Source organism: Rhinolophus sinicus, chromosome 15, assembly GCF_057876585.1.
Source record: "Rhinolophus sinicus isolate RSI-liver-muscle chromosome 15, RSI-T2T, whole genome shotgun sequence".
NCBI lineage: Eukaryota > Metazoa > Chordata > Mammalia > Chiroptera > Rhinolophidae > Rhinolophus > Rhinolophus sinicus.
The window spans coordinates 30258857-30280757 of NC_142515.1; the positions used below are offsets into that span (position 1 = coordinate 30258857).

The 21901-nt window shown below is 39.7% G+C and overlaps 1 protein-coding gene across 1 annotated transcript in view; it reads right to left on the reverse strand.

Annotated features, from left to right (window-relative positions):
• HECTD2 (HECT domain E3 ubiquitin protein ligase 2) overlaps positions 1-8000 on the reverse strand; it is a 70397-nt gene extending 62397 nt beyond the window's left edge. Inside the window, exon 1 of the mRNA XM_019739189.3 lies at positions 7855-8000. Within this exon, the coding sequence (XP_019594748.2) occupies positions 7855-7992 (138 nt within the window). The 5' untranslated portion in view covers positions 7993-8000. The remainder of the gene's footprint in view (positions 1-7854) is intronic.
• Positions 8001-21901: the final 13901 nt, after the last annotated feature.

The window sequence follows — 21901 nt, forward strand, 5'->3', positions numbered from 1 at the left end:
ATATTTTTTAACAGATACCAGTAAGAATGATATTCATGGTTTTCCATGATAGCTTCTGTATTAAACACCAAGTTCCATTATATTTAAAATTCTAGTAAAATTTACTTTGCTCATCTTCTATCCCCAAAAGCTGCCTTAGAAGATAAAACATTTTTTCCCCCACATTTTAAAGCAATCTTTCTTAGAAGAATAATTGCTGGCTCTCTTCCATCATGAAACACTTTTGAAAGCCATGATTTCTCACTATATTAGAGTCTCTGAACTCAAATATTTAAAATTGAATTTCTATGTCTACAAAATTCATTCTTCATAACATATTTTAAACTATTAGCTTTGCAAACACACTGAAAATCCTTGCATTTCAAACTATCTGAAGTGAAAGTTAATGTTGCATTCTATCTATCTATTTAGATAGGTCACACTGGCAGAAGTTCATTCAGCTCTGGATGCAAAGTGTCACAGTGGATCCAGTCACAAAGATATTTTCAATTATATTCAGCATTTTCTATTTGAAATCTACATAGTGTATTTTAGAAAATGCTCCACACAATAAATAATGATTGGGTATTCTAAAATATCCAACAACGCATGGATAGTTGGAAAATTCACTTATACAGAATACCTGTCATCTATAATGCCAAATAAAAAGCATTAATAGTAATAGTACAAAGGAAATTCAACATACATTAGGATAGTGGTTCTCAAACTTTCTGGTCTCAGGACTCCTTTACACTCTTAAAAATTATGGTAGGTATGTTCTAATTTCTTTTAAAATAACAACAAACCAATTTATGGAAAACAACTGTATGTTCCCCCCCAAAAAATATTAGTGAGAAGAATAGCATTGTCTTACATTTTGCAAACCTATTTTTTAATATCTGGTTTAATAGAGACAGCTGGATTCTTATATATGCTTCTGCATTCAATTATTTGCAATATCATGGGTCATATAGACTTTAGAAAACTACTCTGTAAATTCATGAGAGAATGATCTGGAACAAGACAAGACAAATAACATCTTAGCATGTTAGAGGACCTCATGGACCTCTAAAAGGATGTGGAGGACCACACTTTGAGGATTGCCACAATAGGGATAAACAGTAATTAGAACTAAGAATAAATTTAAGAAATCTTGGTAGAACAAGAAGATACTTAAATCTGCACTGCCTAATACAGCCATTTGCCACATGTGGCTATTGAGCACTTGAAATGTGTTAGTCCAAATTGATCTACCTAGAAAGTGTACAATATACAATTTTCAAAGACTTAGTATGAAAAAGAGGTAAAATACCTCACTAAGTATCCATGTTGATTAAATGTTGAAATGGTAAGTTTCTGCATATGTTGGGTTAAATAAAATATCTTATTAAAGTTAATTTTATCTCTTTATTTTTATTCCTTTAATATGGCTATTGGAAAATTTTTAATTACATATGCAATTCACATTATATTTCCAACTGGACAGAGCTGATCTAGATAGATTTTCCTAAACTAGATCCAACCCAAACCTACAATCTTAGAAAAAAAGGAACAAAGTAATTATTCTGAGTCACAATTTCCCTGCATCATTTTGGAAGAAGGGGTTTGTGGAAATGTAACAAATTTAAATATGGTATAAAGTACTCTATAGACAAAGAATATAAGATGTCTGGATGAATTAAAATTGATTTTCTTGCTTTGGTAATTTCTGATATGTATACAGGGACAAAGGCAATCAAAACATTTGGTCACACCGCACTGAAATTCATTTTTCAAATCCAAAGATGAATATTTTGGCAACAGGTTAAGTGCTTCAGTCTCAAGGAGTCCAGGGACTATCTATGATGCATACAAAAACTATAAATAGTGAGTGGCTTCCTGAGATACTCAGCAAAGGCTATTGTGTCAAAAGATTGCTGGAAAAATATACATTATATTTTAAGTTAAAATAAAAAGCATTTAAGCTACTGTGCTTTACCAACTTTTTAAAAAAACTGACCTAAACTATCAGGGCCACAGTAGATAAGAGGCCTCAACTGTATTTAGAGTCTACAAAGGAGATTATTGTAGGTCCCGTGACTATTTTGTTTTTCTTTCTTGTACAGTTTTTCACAGTTCCCTATTAGGATGTCGGGTTGTTAAATCACAAGTGCTAGCTTTGTTCTACAGCCTTCCATTAAGATGTGAAAAGTTAGCTACTTTCAAGGTGAGAACTTCCCTCCCAAACTAACACCAGCCCAAGTGGACTTATTTTCTTTAGGTGATATAAACCACCTCTTTCAAAGGAGACTAGGAAATAAGGCTATGGATCCTGAAACAAAATTCTGATACCAACAACGTCACAACACCATTGATCTTATAGGTAACTGAAAATTAACTGGACTTAATATAAAAGAAATGTTGGTCCCGAAGCTCAGAAATTTCAGGACTTACCAGGAAGGCAAGGTGGCATGGGAGATTTTATTCACTTAATTTACAACATAGGAAAAGAAGCAATTGCATCAATAGATTATCCATATGCGGTAAAATACTACTTTTAAAATGTGCGATTTGATGCAGTCACAATTCCTTAACCAATTTCCTATTTTTTAATAAAAACATCTGGGTCAAAACCAAGTTAATTTGAAATATAACTTTCTGTAATAACTAGGCTCAAACTTCAGATTGACTTTTCAATTCAACTGAATTGTAATATTTCACTAATTTCTATTTTTAAGAGGCACATTCATTACAATCATTCCCCCAAACCTATTTTTTGACTGCTTACAAAATGTCACCAAGTTACAAACATCAACTTAAGAACAACTAGTTATTCATATAAGGCTTAGGAGTCTAACGGTTTTGCAATGTAAGAATGGATCCTTCACCCACAGACTAAACTATACTTAAAAAAAAAAGAAGAAAAATTAGGGAAATATACATATTTTTGTAATATGTGTGGTTTACTAAATTGCTTAAAATACACCTTTGTCACCATAGCTTTCGTTCTTAACCTGCTCACCTCTTGTTTAGAACATAATGGACAAAGGGCAGAAAATGTTCCATATTAAGATTGTTCCAAACACCTACATGGGCAGGGTTTATGTAAGTTCACACACGCATATGATTATTTACAATGACGTTGGCTGGAATGACTTTCTATGTAAATATTTTTCTCTGAGAGAACTCGCCTGGAAATTCTAGAATCTTTTATTAATCTTCCTTCTCTTTCATTCCTGCTCTCTAGTGAGGTTCCATGTCGTGTAGATCTTCCATCCCTTATACCTTATCACATGGCCACCACGCTAGGAGGTGCACCCAACACCTCAGGTATAGACTACAAAGCTCCTTCCTTTGCACTCTTCCCCCTTCCTCCAGTCTAACTGCTTCTAATCACTGCCACTGATTTCATTATGGTGTTCCTCTGTTTGAGAAACTCCAATGGCTTCCCACTAACCACAGAAAAAAATGTCCAAATTTCTCTGCCTAGTGATCTGGCCCCAGCCCCCATGCAATCTTACTCACCTCCCACATGTTCCCCAGCATGCTTCCTTGGGCTTGCTTTGTAACTCCCTAATTCTTCCCTTTGAGCCTTGTTCATGTTGTTTTCCCCACTAGATTGCTTTTCCCACTTTCTCGTGCCCATCCAAGTCCTATCATCCTCCAATGGCCAGCCAGCTTAAATAACTACCTGTACTTCAAGGCCTTTCTGCATAGTTCTGCACACACTGGTTTCCATTCTCTGATCTCCTATAGTGCAAATTGTTTCTATGGCTCATTGTGGCTTTTACACACTGCTTTCCTTTGTGATGTCTTCATGTGTTAGCCTTGCCTACCCTGAGGCAGGCATCTTTTCAAAACAAAAACAAAAATCTTGTATTTTCTGTTAAAAAACCTTTTGTTTTCTGTAACATCTAGCCCGAAGCTAAACATAATAGATGTTCAATAATTGGTAGTTACACTTTGGCACAGCAGCTCCACAGCCCATTTATACACAGCTGACACAACGCATACAAAGTTTTTGTTCTTGTTACTGACTTCCTGTCAAATCCTCTCCATGTACCTTACGTTTTCCCTCAAACTCTTCCTTTCACCTTCCACCTACTTGACAAGTCTCCTGGCCTTCACGGTGGGCAAACCTCGCTTTAAAATCCAAAACTGATTTCCCCCATTTCCCTTCACCTCCCTGACCTAAGTAAAATCTAGCTTTCTTGAACTCAACTTCATTCCTTGCTACCCTCTCCGGTGCAGGACCTCGCTTTCCTGTTTACCTGACATAAATGTTGAAATAGACAGTCAAACTCATCATCCTCACCTGCCACTATTATTCCTGCTTCACCTTTGACCATTTTTTTCCTTCCTCATTCACCAGTTTTTTCTAACTTCTGTATAGTATTGTATCAGCAACTAATTTATTACGGAGCGTCCTCCAGTCCCATCCATCAACCTCAATAGATTCAATATCCCCATGATCAGCCCTTCATACCCATGCACTACTTCCAATTCCTTATTCCCTCAACTCTGCGGACTTGCCTCGCCTCTCTGCAGCTGCCAGGCCAGCCCCAAACCCTGGCAGTCCTGAGAGAGCTGTCTCGAGCTTCTCAGGCATCTCTAACTAGCACCACTTTAATTGCCATTTGTCTTAATTCCCCCATCACACCTCATTTCTACTGTGTCTCCATACCTTTCACTAGTCCACTTAGTAAACTAAGTCTACTCAGTTTAGGGAGCAGTATTGGTTAAAATACAGATTCCATAGAGCTTCCAATTCAGTACATACAGCATCTTAGCTACACCTGGGAATTTTTTTTTTTTTTAATGCCTGAGCCCCATCCCCAGAAATTGATGTAACTGGCCTTCATTTGGACCTGGACAAACCCGGCTTTAAAAGTTCCCCCAGGTCATTCTACTGTGCATCAAAGGCTGAAAATCGGTGCTCTAGGGTGAGATCTAGAAATCAGGACTTGAACATGCTACCAAGGTAACTGTGATCAGTCGGGTTTCAGACCATTGTGTTAGGTACTTCCTGGCTAAAATGGACTTGCCTCACACTTTGGTGACCTTAGGATCAATCACTTTAGGGTGCCTCTTTCCAGCACCCTCAATCCAACCTCTGTAAGTGTCTTTGAACAACCAGGATATAGTCCCAACTCTTCAGGCTTACTTAGGGTCATCATAATCTGGCCTTCTACTTATTTTAGGGAGCTATCACTCTAAATTATTTCCAAACTCTCATAAAAATGTGATACAATGACTTTTAGTAAAAGCTAGTACTGTAGGGCTACATTATGTGAGTCACAAACTCAATCTACATAGAGAGAGCTGTTAACGTGGGGTAAAAAGAACGAATTACTAAAATGGCTCAAAGAAAAAAGTTACAGATGGCAATCAGGTTCCTAAGCGAACCTCCAGAAGCTGTTTAATCCACATGAAGGCTGAAAAACAACCCAACAAGCCACTAACTATCTTTCCTTGCCCCACACCAAGGCCTTCCCCACCTACTAGTGAACTCAGTCATTATCCCAGGTCTCCTGGCTTCCTTGCTCTCTGGAGGACCAAGCACATATTTTCTCGACTTAGGCTTTTTCATTACTGTAACTCAGAATTCCAGCTCTAGAAATCTCTCTATGACAAATACACACACACACACACACACACACACACACACACACACACACTATCGGTAAGTTCCTCATCTTCCAATTGCTCTTCTAACTCTCGATGCAAAATCCAAGAAAAGGTCCTTTTCCCTCCTGTCATGATTCAAAACAGGGTGCTAATGACAAACCTCCGTCAATCTAAACAGCCATAAATTCTGAACGTCATTTAAAAACAAACAAACAAACAAGAACAACAACAAAAACCACAATGCTACAACCCTGAGAGACCTTGGAAGGCAGCAGAAATTGCCTTCAGAATCTCAAGTTTTTCTATTCGTTCTCATTCTTTTCTAATTTAACCTATGTCTTTTCAAGGCTGAAGTCAAGATTTTTAAAATGTCTTTAACTCTCTTCTTCTGTTTGACTAGTAGTACAAGTCCAAACTCTTTTATTCACACTTCCAAAATCCTATAAGCTCTTAAAACTGAAAGGTTTTTGTAACTCATCTGGTAACAAAACGTGGACCTGACCAGAGCTCCCTGACACTCCAACATGACCTGACCTGATAGTAAGCTACTTACAGTCTGATTTGACATCATGTGGCATGAACACACATGTACTGCACTTGCTTATGTGGAACTAGCCAAGACCCCACTGTGATTATATATATGTACTGAATTACCTTTCTAAAATCTGAAAATCTCTGACTTCCAAAGTCCCAAGGGTTTCAGATAACAGTCTGTAGACCTGTGTCCACACTGTATCAATTTCTCCAAGTTTTTATTCCAAACCTTCAATTTTTCAGTTACACTGAGATAAATGATTTTGGAAGGGTGCTCACTTGAGGACCTAAACCCATTCATATAACTGTTTCTTTCTTCTTTTTTTTTTTTTAAAAGGAGGGCGCAGCTCACAGTGCCCCATGCCAAAATCAACCGGCAACCTTGGTGTTATCAGCGCCACGCTCTAACCAATTGCGCTAACAGGCCTCATGTAACTGTTTCTGTAAGCATATGCCTTCATTGTTTTAATCAACTAACTTAGAACTGAAGTATTGAAACACTAGCTATTTGCAAGTTAAGAACTTCCTAGATCGGTTCTGAAAGCCTAGGGTACCAACAGCAACTGGTTCTGCCAACAGATGGGTGAGAAATTCCTTCAAAGCATTTCCCAAAGTACTTCCTAATCCTAACTCCAATTGAACAATCAATTGTAGCTCTATTTTAAAATATGTCATTTTATTACTGTCCACACTTTGCTGCACTGAGTTAACTTCAAGAATTTGTCCTACATTTTCCAATTATCAGTCCTTAGATATTTTTGAAAAACCTACCAAATCAAAACATTATTCCCAATACTTTAAAGGAGAGTGAGTTATTTTAGTAAGTTCTTAGTCACTTAAGAGGGAGGTTTTGAGAAATGAATTGCAAGCAGGAATGAAGAAAATGTATCATGCTCTCTAAACTTTTACTATTTTGTCACTCATAGCTGCATGACAAGTGATGGTCTTCAAAGCAAACTCTCAAAAAGTATTTAAATATCATGTAAAATAAAAATCTCAAAAATCAGAGGTTAATTTTTTGTGTGTGCTCCAAAGTAACCAGAGTCATAACCACCAGTAAAAATAGGGAAGGGGGGCTGTGCCATTACATCATCTGGCAATATGTAGTTTGAAGCCTGAGAGCGTTCTACAAATAATCCTTAAGAAAATCCAGCTGGGAAATCATCCCTGTCAAGCTTCGATAACTTGAGTTTAAATTAAAAGGTTTTAAAAACCTCCCCACCTTACGTCACATGTCTGTACCATACGAAAAATAAACCATCACCGAGACATCTACCTCCCACCACTTTGACAGCAACGGGAAGGTCACAATTAAGTGGAAACTAGCCGCGGAGCCCGTTCAATCAGAAGGGGGAAGGGAAAGAAAAGAGAAAAAGAGGTTAAAATCTTCGCTCCCCAAAGGTAGGCAGGCAGGCAGTTCAGTGGAAAACCCACTCCCGCCTGCCTGACACCTTATCCTCATCCAACAGATAATGCCGATTCCAAGATGCTGGTCATTTCCTTAGAAAAAGAGGGGGCCCCTCCAAACCAGAAAATAACCCAAAACAGTCAGCGGACCCGGCCACCGCAACATTTCCCGAGTGGAAGGTGCAGCTGGCCAAGTGTTCGCGGCTGTCCACGATCCCCAGGAAGGGCGGCCTGGGCGCATCTCCCCGGGCGGTCCCCTGCGTGCCCCATCGATCTCTCTCCCGATGCCGCCGTCGGGGCACCCGGAGGCCCCCGCCTGGCACCTACCGCAGTCGCGCCGGCGCCCGCCGACACGATGGGCGGCAGCTTCTCGCGCTCCGGCTCCTTCCCTTTCCTCTCCTCGGGCGCGGCAGCCGCCACCGCCGGCGGAGCGGCGGGCGAGGGCACCCGATCCGTCTCACTCATGTCGGGCCGGGCGGCGGGAGCGCGAGGCGCCGGCGGCGGCCGGGCTGCGGCTGGGGTTGGCGCTGCTGCCGCCGCGGCCGCGAGAGGGCTCTGGGCCGCCGCTTCCACCCGCCGCCGCGCCGCCTCCGCTGCGCCGGGGCCCGGATGCCCCGCCCCGCCCCCGCCCCCGCGCGCGCCTGGCCCGCCGACGCCGCTCGCTGCCTCTCCCGCCTGTTCCCGGACGAGGCCGCCCCCGCCCTACCCCGGGCTCGCCGCTCGTGGGTCTGGGACGTCGGACGCCGCCACCCTCGCCAACCCCAGGGGCCCCGGGAGGAGGCGCCAGAGCCGACGTCGGGCCGCCATGTTGTTTGCGGACTGTCGCGGGTGATGGCGAGGAGGGGTCCGTACGACAGGACCTGGACTCGGGGACCAGGCGAGGCCTGAAAAGGGTCAGACGGGGATGGAGAGCGCCCGAGGGGCGCCTGTAGGGCGGGCGAGCGTTTCGGTCCCCGCTGCACTGGCCGCCTTGGCTTGGGGCGCCTAGACCCGCGGGTGGCCTGTCCCTCCCCAGCGCCCACCAGTCTGCGCGGGGCCGCCGCTGGCTCGTGTCCGCCCGTCTGCCCCAGGAGAGGCGGTCTCGAGTCTGCGCATCCTCAGGAGACAGCCTTTCCTTTCTTTAGGCGACCGACCCTTTCTAAATGCCCTGAGGGTCTCCACCTACAAACGAAAAGCCTGGGCGTTGGGGAGTGAGACGTCGTGGCCTCCACCTTCCCCAGCATCGGGCGGGACGGCCGGGCCACACTTTCCATTCCTGTTCCTCTCGTCCCCCTCCTTTGCCAAATCCGCCTCTCCCTTCCCGTTCCCACGCGCCTGCATCTTGCTCTCTCCCTGCATCCCATTGCTGCCTCCCATCTCTTCCTTGTTCCTTTCCTTTTATAAGTTACAGATGGACAGACCCAAACTCTGCTGCATAATTCTTAATGTCAGATCGTTAATATGGGTAAGAACTTTAAAACTGAGGAGGAAAGCTCTTAATCATGATATTAAAACAATCCCCCACTTGTACCACCAAAACAATTTCCTTTCTTATCGTGCCCCTATCCCTTTCGTTTCCTGGCTTCTGGAGTGGCTGAGACACCTGCTGATCTAAGAGAATGGAGGGAGTAAGAATACACTGTATAGCCTATTAAAATCGGAATTTCTAGACATTGAAGACTCCCGAATTTTAGGTTGTGGATTTTTCAGATCGAGGATACCCGGATCCAAATATAAGAACCAAAAATACCTCTGAAACAAACCCAAAGATGTTTGAGTTATCTATTCTACATAATTCAGTTCTTAACATAATTAAGTACAAGTTCCAGTGCATCATGGGATAAGGTTGCATGTTTTTCAAACCCAGGATTTGTAACAAGCCGATTTGTAATGAGTAAGAAGCAAACAATGTAATGGGTATAATAATTAGTGCTCAAGATTACCTTTGAAATTGTAAATTCTGATTGAAGCCTTTCTAGTTTTAATATAACTGCTGTCATTGTCTATTTAAATTTTAAATAGCAAAAGGTATGGAGTAAGTGCCACATAGTTAGCAAAAGTATTTCAGTGCTAATTTGCCTTGGAGGGAAATGATGTATAAAAAGTCTTTGAAGCATTCTCCCCCTTTCTAAATAGAAATCTTTTCCAGGATTTTGTTTCCTTCTTAAACCTTTGAACATACAAAGGAGCATACAATTATTTTGTACTTCTAGCAGATCAGTATGCTGATCTTTTGGTACAGCAAACGCTCAAATATTATTTTATAAACAGAAGCCTTTATTTTAACTACAATTCAAGATATTCTGTGCTGCCGATCTAGGTTGATACTAGAATAAATACTGGGGTGGGGGGAGGGGGCACATCCTCTTTCCTATTGTTTCCAACTAGATTTAGTAATTTGTGATAAAAATGCTTGGATGAGAAACCACTTGAATTACATGCCTTATGCTTTCTCTTTTCATGTGTGAGACTAAATAAAAGTGTGTCTGTACATGTAGTCACATTCAATATGCTTAAATATTGGCAAAACAAGGCAAGTCAGAAATTTAAATTTCTGCTACTGCACCAAAATAGATAATCTAATTCTAAACAAGTCCACTGATTTATTCACTGTGAGTTACATACCAAAAATGATAAGTAATTCGTTGAACTTTATTTCCTATTAAACATATTGCTCTCAATGCACCACCCCCTCCCTCTCTCATGCACATTCACTCCAGGATGGGAAGGGGGGTGCTGGAAAGCTGCAGAGTGATGGTTCCAAGGGAACTAGTGGGCTTGGAGACACATTCCCAACTGCTACCAAACATGCTTCTGGCGGCCCAGATGGGAGAGAGGGCTGTGGAGCAGGACGTACAGAGTTCTGTACAAAGGTGTAGAGAAGATGCTTTTCAGCTATGCCAAGTGTCAGTGAGGATTGCAACAATGATGGCACCCAAATGTAAACTATTTAGCCTTGGAAAAACGGAGTGAAGCAAGAGAAGCATTACACCTTTCTAAGTCCGGGTGGAAAACCTGAGCTCATTAATTATACCTATGGGGAACAGGAGTTTCGGAAGAGATGGGAAGGTTAGAGAACTGGTTATTTCCATGGAAGAAAAGGAAGGACCAAATTACAAGGTAATAGAAGGGCTAAATGACAGTAACGTTCTATCATATTTAGTAATACTCATCTAGTGAACAATAGCAAAGTACATTTTGACAGGTCAGTAAGAGTGGTTTATAATAATTATAGAAGGAATAGCTATGAAATAGTGGACTTGTTTTTTAAAGAAAACATCTTTTTCACATTTTTACTAAGTGTTCTTAGTTAGTAAACTTGGGGAAATAAACTTATTTTTGCTGTGTTGACATTGTTAATAACATTAGAACTCCTCCTTAGGTTTAATAACTATGACTTTTTAAACTTACTATTAAAAATAGCTTTTCTTTATTACATAAACAATACATTGTCATCACAGAAAATGAAAATACAGAATAGCAAAATGAAGAAAACAAACTCTGGATCCTACCCAACATCAGATAATCACCAAGATTTTAGTCCATATCTTTACAAAATCCGTCCATCCATCCCTCCATCCCTCCCTCCCTCCTTATCTATCTACACACACACACACACACACACACACACACACACACACAAACACACACACACGTAATGCTTCTTTATTTGTTTTTATAAAAACAACATACTGACCTGCTGTTTGAATCTGTGCAACTCATTCTTCAGAATATCCACAGTGGGGTGGAAAATCTATCTTTAGAAGATGATTTTTTAAAAAATTACACAATGTTATGTAGAGCCAAGAATGAAGAATAGAGTAGATGATCATCAGGCTTTATATTTTGAATCAGACCTCTCTTGAACCTATTTTTCCTCTCTGGATTCCCACGGCCATTGACTAAGTCAAGGCTCTCAAATCTCTAACCCACATTACTTACATAGCTTGCCAGCTGGCCATGCCATCAGCGTTTCACCTGCTCCAATTGCTGCCAGAATGACCTTTCAAAATATATACTTTCTTGTCAGTGCTTTGTATAAAAATACTTCAGTGATCTTTCCAAGTAAAACTCTGAAACCTCTAGTGTAACATTCACTTGAATTCTTTACAAAAAAGACATTTTCTTAAAGTCCTAATTAGAATCAATTGTTTTTCGTGCCAGAGCATATTGTACATACTTTTTTTTTTTTTTTGTAGAGAAAAAAACCATTTAATTAATAGACAAATGAAAATCTGGCATTTACAGATAGATACTGTTACCAGAGAGCAGGCCCTTCTTGGTGCGGTGTCCAGGCGTCTTGAGTAAAGACCTGAACGAGACACAGAAATAAAGTGGTGAAAGAGTAGTTTTTGCATACTTACATTTATACACCTATTACACTACATCTTAGTTATCTGTTACCCCAATAGGTCATGACATAGAGAGGAAGGGCCATGTCTAATTGCTCTTTGAATCTGCACATGTAGCACTCTATCTGAAGTGAGCTATTGAGGAAATACTTGATAAGCTCAGAATAAATGAAAAAAGATGTTTCCTTGACATGGCTTATCAGGGTCTCTGAAGACACTTTCCAAGAGGAATTACAAAAAAGCTTCAAGTGATGGGCTGTACTCCTTTGGATGATTGGTCTGGGTTTTGCTACCTTTGTCCTGCCTAAAAGGATATGATGTGTGGATATGATGCTACCATCTTGTAACCAGGAGGCTGCAAATATGAGGATAAATGTTAATACACATAGGGCAGAATAGTGGAAAGATAAAGAAATCTGGGACATTCCTGAAATTGTGGAACGCATACCTGTTCGGACTGACTATATCAGGATTTGTTGTTTTGTGAGACAAATTCCTATCTTGTTTAAATCCATGTTAATTAGTTTTCCTGTCATTTGTAGCTAAATACATTCCTGTTACACTCAGTACACACACATACACACACACCCCAAAACTAGTAAATTGATTGCATTTCTACAGGCTTAACCTGTTGTTTTAGTTGTAAAGATACAAGCCCAATCAAGTAAAATGTGTCTTCTTAATTCTAAGATTAATAACTCAGAAATTGTCATAACCTTTGTAAAATCATGAACTTTTTCAGAGTTAGAAGCGATGCCTTTATATTTCAACTCAAGGTACCTGAAAGTAAAATTAGGAGTTGTGAAAATTGGCTTTTAATTCTGGTTCTTCCCATTTTTTAACTATGTGGGCCTGGCAAATCCACTCTGTCCTTGAGTTGGTTTTCTTATCCTTGGATGGGTGATGTCAAGCAAACTGAGAAAACATACAGAAGTGCTTTGTGAAGTATGATGCATTTTCATAAATGTAACCTAACGAGCACTTACTGAGTACCAGAGACCGTGCTAAGCACTTTCCATGGAGTGATTCATATATTCTTCTCAGGAAACTACTTTGAATATTGCTGTAGCTTCGGGACTCACTCCTGTTTTATACATAGGGAGGTTAAGGAATCATGTCTAGAAAACTGTGCAGATTCATCTCTTTACTCCCCACAAAAAACAGTTATTCAAAAAAATGTTTATGACAGGAATAGGTGTGCATTTTACTCCTTTTGAGATCCTGTAATTTGATACCATGTAGGATGTTATAAACTTATAGATTTGGCCACAACAAAGGACTGAAGGCTTACCCAGCACCTCCCTGTTTCCCAACATCCTCATGGAACATTTTCTACTACAGGTACTGAAATAATCACCCTTTATTAAGACGGCAATCCAGGTTAATAATCTTTGGCTAACAATTTCTATTGCCTCCAGAGGTTTCTGATGACAGATACAGAAGATCCCCAGCCTTTTGCAACCTCCTGAACAAATATTATTGAGGAGATGAATGTTAAATGCTTCACAGAGGCTCTGCTTTTGGGGAATATGCAAATGTTCCTGTGTGACAATCATGTTTTGATCAAGAGAGCAACAGAGGACATTCTGGAAAGTTTTTATTAAATCCTGTGTTATTGAAACACATCAGGTATTAGAGCTTATTTTTAAATGGTAGGCAAATACGAAATTGAGATTCCTGATATCACTATTTAGATGGAAGGAATTAGCACTTAATGGGATGAACTCACATGGGAAATTTCCTCCCCCCAAAAAGAGGTTCATTAAACCTTCCTGGGGTGACTCAAGCTCTACCATATATTCTTCACCAAGTGTCCTGTGATGTGGAGATTGCCAGCATGAAGATACCTTCTAGGATGTCTAGGGCTTCCTGGCTTCAGAGCCTCTGCGGATGCATTTTGATGATTATGGACCATTGTTTCTTACCTCTGACCCTTCTTTTCACTGTCAGTAGCTTTGCTTAGTGACAGAATATTAAATGGCACAAAAACATCTACTTCTTGGGGGAAAAAAAATGCCATCCACATGGAAGTACAAATACATTAGTAAAAAGGTCATGGTGAAAGTAAGTTCCATGACTGCCTTGATAATCATAGTGATTACAAACCTCTTTTGGAAACCCATTTCTAAGGACAAATCTGGGTTCTTAGTCATGGCCCTATTACATTGTTAGGTTCTTTTGTCCATTGCTGCTGATGAGACTCTAATCTATAAGCCCAGAAAACGCAGGATGAGTATCAATGTTCTCAGCTTTCTCCCACTGTAGATTTTGTGCCACTGAAAGTTTTAATTTTAGAAGGCCTTCCTGACCACCTTCATCTGGTTGATAAAATCAATGATTCAATCCCCAATTAACCACCATTATGGATCACTTACTGTGCAGCAGGTAACAGATTGGAGTGGGTGCTTAGAATACAAGAATTATGAAACTATCCTCAAGAAGTTTACAGTGTAGCCAGTACAATGGTCCTCAAAGGTTTGTGTGCAGCAGACTCTCTTGGTAGTTTATTGAAATGCAGACTATCACACTTCAGATTTCAAACTTCATAAATCAGGGCCGTCAAGTTGTAAAGTCATCGGGTGGGGATGGGTAGGCCTTCGTGTTGTGTTCTGAGAATGTACTCTCTGGAATGTGAATGTACCATCTGTGTGACTGTAGATTCTTGGAAGTATAGTGGGCATTGTGGTGTCTTCCCAACATCCATTTCCTCTTCTTTTGGTGAGCACACAGCCCTTCCCCACCCAATGTGCTGGGGAGACCATGTCTCCATGTCTGGTTGTAGAAGTGAGCACATGGCTCAGAGTTAATCAGCACAATCCCATTTCTTGATCACAGTATTTGGCTCTGGAATGGGCACATGACCCAATTCAGGTTAACAAGAGGTGAAGAAGTATGTTCTGGGAACTTTTAGGCAAGGATGCTTCCTTACATAGAGAACTTGCAGGAACAACCTCCTCTCTATTCCAAGATGTAGTAGACGAAGCAAGTGACCAGAAAGCTGGGGATATCTCTAAGACACCATGGAGAATGGAGAGGAAGGAAAAAGAAGAACCAGATGTTTAACAACACTGACAAGCCACTTAACTCTTTTGACTCATCAACTCCTGTTTCTTTTGAGAAAAAGTTTGTGTATGTTTGTTTTGTTTTCGTTTGTTTGTTTGGTGTTACTTGCAATGAAATAAGTTCTAGTTGTGGTAACTTTGAGGTAAACCCAGGAATCCTTATTTTATTTTGTTTTTTTGTTTATCATGAATGTTTCCTTTCTGTCCTAACTGCCTCTAGCCCATAGCCAAGAAGTTTGCACCTTGGCTTTTGGAACTCTCTCTCTTTAAAAAAAATTTTTTTCAATTACAGTTGCCATTCAATATTATATTAGTTTCTGGTGTATAGCATAGTGGTCATATAACTTATGAACTGTTCATCACAATAAGTCTAGTACTTGCCTGACAATGTACATAGTTATTACTATATTATTGATTATATTCCCTATGCTGTAACTTACATCCTCATGACTATTTTGTAAATGCCAATTTGTACTTCTTAGTCCCTTCACCTTTTCATCCAGTCCCCTGACCCCTATCTGTCAACCATAAGTTTGTTCTCTATATCTATGAATTTGTTTCTGTTTTCTTTGTTCATTTATTTTGTGTTTTAGATTCCACATATAAGTGAAATCATATGGTATTTGTCTTCCTCTGTCTGGCTTATTTCACTTAGCATAATACCCTCTAGGTCCATACATGTTGTTGCAAATGTTAACATTTCATTCTTTTTTATGGCTGAGTAATATTATATTGTATATATGTACTACATCGTCTTCATCCATTCATCTATTGATTGACAGTTAACTTGCTTCCATGTCTGGGCTATTGTAAATAGTGCTGCAGTGAACATAGGGGTGCATGTATCTTTTCGAATTAGTGTTTCAGGTTTCTTTGGATAAATACCCAGAAGTGGAAATGTTGCGTCATAAGGTAACTCTATTTTTCATATTTTGAGGAACCTTCATACTGTTTTCCATAGTGGCTGCACCAATCTGCAATCCCACCCAACAGTGCACGAGGGTTCCCTTTTTTCCACATCCTCGCCAAAACTTGTTTGTTGGTTTAGTAATAATTGCCATTCTGACAGGTGTGAGGTGATATCTCATTGTGGTTTTAATTTGCATTTCTCTGAAGATTAGTGACATTGAGCATCTTTTCACATGTCTACTCGCCATCTGTTATGTCCTCTTTGGAGAAATGTCTATTCAGATCTTCTGTCCATTTTTTAATCAGATTGTTTGATTTTTTTGCGTTACGTTATATGAGTTCTTTATATATTTTGGATATTAATCCCTTATCAGATGTATCATTTGCAAATATGTTCTCCCATTCACTAGGTTGTCTTTTTGTTTTGTTGATGATTTCCTTTGCTGTGCAAAACTTTTTAGTTTGATGTAGTCCCACTTGTTTTTTGCTTTTGCTTCCCTTGCCCAAGGAGATGTATTCAAAAAAATATTACTAAAAGTGATTTCAAAGAGTTTACTGCTTATGTTTTCTTCTAGGAGTTATGGTTTCAGGTTTTATATTTAAGTCTTTAAACCATTTTGAGTTTATTCTTGTTTATAATATAAGAAAGTGGTCTATTTTCATTTTTCTGTATCTGTCCAGTTTTCCCAACACTGTTTATTGAAGAGCCTGTCTGTACCCTATTGTATATTCTTGCCTCCTTTGTCAGAGTAATTGACCATATAGGCGTGGGTTTAATTTTGGGCTCTCTATTCTGTCCAGGAATCCTCATTTCATATAAGCTACTCCAGGTGATTCTGAAGTAGGTGGCAATGGGCATCGTCTAATATGTTTGGATAGATATCATTTTCAGGGAGCAGAGGTGTTTGCATCATAAACGTAGTTTGGAAAACTCCTAAGAAAAATAAGTAAGTTAATATTTTTAAAAAATTAACTAAATCATATTTAATGAATTTTATTTTGAAGGTTTGAGTCATTTGTTCATAATACATCTGCCAAAGATAAATGCTCTTAAAACTTAAAATCATACATTTTCTGCTTTCCTATCATAAGAAATTATTTCATTGCAACCACAATGACAATAATTGTTATGCCTTTAACTGGTGAAGTGGAGAAAATGCGTTTAAAGTAATTATTTCCTAGTGACAATTGAAATGTTGCCTCAAATAGTAAACAGCCAGATCAGAAAATTTAAACAAAACTAATAGTTCCTTTATTCTTCAACCCCATAGAAGTAAAAATGCTGCATCAAATTGATATGTACCATTATGTCATCTTGCCCTTTCAAATATCAGCTTATCATATCTATATTCTATTGATGAAATAGTGAAATACTAAAATTTAATGAATGGCAGATACAAATGGCCAAAAGAAACTTGTATTGTTTATTACCTACATCTTAAAGGATTAGGCATAAAAAGATTTCAGTAAATGACAGCTCTTTAAGATTAATATTCTTTTTCCTTGAAGGTGCTCATTGTAACTGTGATTAACCTTTTAGATATGACGGAGAAGAGATCTTTAAACAATCTTTAAAAGATTTTTGTAAAATTCCGTCATGCACTTTTAAAAGACCTCCGTTTGGTTAAATAATCTTATGTAATTCTAAAAACCTTATCTGTGGATGGGTCTGAAATCTTCCTGTCTGGCAACAGAGGTCTCTAAATGACTAATTGCTTGAGGCAGAAATTCCATTAGTCAGTAAGGGAGGCAGAGTTTCTGAAATGGTCCCCGAAGACGTCCCACCTAATACCCAGCCCCAGTGAATGTGATGAGAGCTCACTCTGTGACTGTGATGTGCCACAGCTGACCTGAAGCTGGGGAGATTAGCCAGGTGGATTTTACCTAATCACAGGGCCCTGAAAAGTAGAGTGCTTTCTCTGGCGGGTAGCAGAAGTCAGAAAGAGCTACACCGCGAGAAGGACGCCTTGACGATGGAGGAGGCTATAAGAAGGAAATGTGAATGGCCTTGTGGAGCTAACGGAGTCCCCAGTGATTGCCAGCCAGGAAACAGGGACCTCAGCTCTACAACTGCAAGGAACTGGATTCTTCCAACAACTTGAGTAAGCTCCTAAGTGGGCTTTTCCCAGAGTCTCTACACAAGAGCCAGCCAGCTGACCTTGATCTCAGCCTTGTGAGACCCTAAGGAGAGAACCTAGCCAAGCCCATCTGAATATTTGACCTACCAAACTGTGAGATCATCAATGGGTGTTGTCTTTAGCAGCTAAGTTTGTGGTATTTTTTTACATTGCAATTGAAAATGATATAGTCAAAAATGCAAACAGAATATTCAAGGTAGAAGGGCCTTAGAATGCTTTTAGTCCACTGGTTCCCTAGACAAGGAAGGGCTTTAGACACAGGAAACAGTGTGAAACCACAGGCTATTTCAAACTTTAAAGAGCCTACATTAACTTATACGTTTATTAGCAAATACTGCTAAACAGTTTTACTTGATCTTGAGAGCCATCAAGTTTCCCTGTTTTCTGCCCCACTAGAACATCCGGACCACTTGGGCAGGTATGCTGTCCCTTTCGTTTATCATTACCCCCAAACCAAGAGCAGAACCTGATACCCAGGAGGCACTTAATAACCATTGAAAAAAACAAATAAAAGGTTTGGGCTAGAATTATATCAAGTCAATGTTATAACAACAATTACTCAACTGTTGCCAGTTATTTATGCTTTGAATTCATTAGAGAGATAATAAACTTATTTGTATGTATAAATGCAGTTAGATATGCCAAATCATTCAAAACATAGGCTTCATGGGCAGGGGAAAGTAATAAAAAGGACATTAACTATTAATTTGGTTCCAAAATGTCATTATTTTTGTTTACCCTCCAACCCCTAAAAACACGGGTGAGGGAAGTAGTTAGGTTACAAGCACCGTTCATTTTATTGAGCTTTGCTTTTTTGTGCTTCATAGGTGTTGCATTTTTTACAAATTGAAGGCAAGACCCTCCACCAGCAAAAAAGATTACGACTCGCTTTTTCTGTGATACTACTTGCTTAGTATGGTGGTCTGGAACCCCGCTTGCAGCATCTCTGAGGTATGCCTATATGTAACTGTTAGCTAAATTGTGGCACGGCTCTAAATGTTTATGACAGGATATTTTTTAATCAAACAAAAATCTATCCAAGTGTAAAACTGATAAGTGCTACTGCTAAATCAGCTGTGTGAAGAGAAAGTGAAAACAAACTAAAAAAAGCAGGCTTCAGATTCACAGTTACTGGAACACAAACTCAATTCCACTCAGTTTAATTACACAAAATTTACTGAACACCTACTATATGTCAGATATTAATAGACACTCTTTGGATGAGGATGAACCAACATGCCTTGACCCTGCAGGAGTTCCAGTCTAGGAGGGGAGCAAAGGAATGTACCCACATAAATATAACAAGAGGTAGAACATGAAGGATACTGGCAGGGAGGCACAAAGAGCTATGAGAGTGAACTGGGTGGAGAGTTTAGTTGTAGCTGGGAGGGTAAGGGAAAGTTTCATGGAGGAGGTGTCATCTGGCACCATAGCAATGATCACCGAGTGGAGTTTTCCCCGAAGTTGAATTACATTTTACAGAAGAGATGTCTCATTAGAAACCTACCCGTTGAATTCTTGTCCCATCAGTGGCTTGAAATCTAAACAGAAGGAAAGCCAGCTGGAGAATTGCTATGCCTCAGAAACAGATACGCAGAAACTTTTTAGATTGAAAGTTGCACTTGATTTGTATTCTCTCAAGCACTCACCCCATAAATGCTTATTCTCTTGTCCCTCAGTATTTTCTTAAATGCCATGATGCTTCACTTTGGGATTAATATGGAGGATCCAGCATGTTCATATGTGGAAAGCACTAATATTGAGATAGCTGCTTCATATCTGAAAGGAATAAGGAGCATCTCCCCCATTGGCAACTCGCAGTTTCTTTGCCTCAGGCCAGGGAATTAATCGCTAGACTCTTTGGCACTCTGGCACTTAGACTGTTTCAAGTGTTCTTTTTTTCATTTGTGGAATTTTCTTTCAAACTTAAATATAGAATTGATTAAAAAGGCATAGCAAAATATACAAGGGACATCTGAGAAATAAGATACGTTTTTTTTTTAAAAGCTATTTATTCAGCTGGCACTGCATGAGTGCTGTTTAGTAATCTTGATTACATTGCCCTCTAGAGGTGAAATGAGGGTATAAAGTGCAAAAAACAGTTCCTTTCAGGTAGTCTTATTCAACATTTATTGAGCATCTGCTGTATGCTTAGCATTGAGGTAGGCTCTGAGCATACTGAGATGTTAAGACAGTTCCTCCTCTTGTTGAGTTTTTGGTCTAGCAGTAGAGGTATTTAACCACAGCACAGTGTGCGTGAGAAGGAACTACAGCAGAAGTATGTACAAGGATCTGTGCGTATGCAAAGGAGAAAGCCATCAATTCTACCTAGGTGTGTCTGGAAGGGCTTTTCAAATGCATTACACTTGAGTAGCACTTTGAAAAATACATAGAAGCCTCCCAGGTGTGTGTGTGTGTGTGTGTGTGTGTGTGTGTGTGTGTGTGTTGCTTCATATTGAAGGAGCAGCCTGAGTAAAGGAAGCTAGTGCTTTATTAACAATTAAAATGCACAGTGTATTCAGGTGACAGCTCGTTGCCTTTCATGTGAGATTCAAATGTGCTTCGGCCTGTCGCTATAATCTTGCTTCCCCAGGTATACTCACAATGCACTTCACAAACTTATTATAGATTATGTATTAGAAAGGTTGGAACAAACTAATCAAATAGGCATTTACATCCTAGTCAAGATTTGGTTCTACCATGATAATAGTAGTAATATATAACATTATATATAATATGTAATACAATTTATATAATAATATGTAATTGATGGTTTCTTAATATTAATCCTGATTACTGTTATAATACACACTATGGTTCTCATCCTCCCCTTCCTAGATGCATAATGCTGATTTTCTTTTACTATCCCTTTTAAAATTCCTGTGTTCCTTAAATTGTGGGGCGGAAAAAACAGAGCTTGAAAAATACAGAATCCAGTGGTTTGTGGATTTGCTGAATCACTTTATGGGTGAATATCTTTTCCTTTTGCTGTGCAGAAAATGTAGCACCTTCCTGGCTTCTGGGCATCAAGTCCACACTTGTGCAGAGTCCTGGGCTGTCCCCAGCTCAGCCGCTATTGGGCTGCGTGCCTAGGCAATTTCTCCTGGTGCCCCCTCCTCACCTTTTGCAGGTCTATGGAATGGGGCAGGAGTGGAGGTCTAAGCAGGGTAATTGTCTGTGATTCAAGGTTCTTTCCTTTTGCAAAAGCAGCACCCTGGAGGGGAGCAAACGTGGATTCTGGAGGCAGACAGATGGGGATCAAATCCTGACTCTGCCACTTACTAGCTATACTATTGGCAACTGTCTTTGTCTCTCGCAGCTCCAGTTTTCTCATCTATAAAATGGAGATATAAGTATCTACATCCAGGATTTCTGGAGAGATTAATGCGACTATATGAAAAGTGCCTGGGCCAGAGAGAGTGATCAGTAAAAATTCATTTCCCTTCCTAACTTCTTTCATTCTTTGTAACAAGCATCAGCTATTCCAAATTTCCACTTAAATATGAGCACACTAGAACACTTTCATGTGTATTCCATTTTGCCAAAAGTACCTAACATCTAGAAAGGGCTTTATCATTTGATACTCAATCTCATAGGCCTCATCTCATTGGCTTCTCACCCAACTCTGTGAGGGAAGGCATCTTAACGTCTCTTCCCATCATTTACTGAGAGTCTACACTGTGTCAAATAAAATGCTGGGATTAAAGCACTCAATTGCCACCTTACTCTTTGTCTCTAATCCTAATCAGAATAGCAATAGCTGTTCATGGAGTCATGGTGCCAGTACTATTTCATATGCACAGGTAGTCCTGTGGTGTACTTTTCCTTGAAGAAACTCATATATTTTCTAGACTATAAAAAGTGGGAAAAGTCTCTTAGCTAACAATGTGATTTACTTATTCACTCTATCTTCGCCCATTCCATCCATGCAACC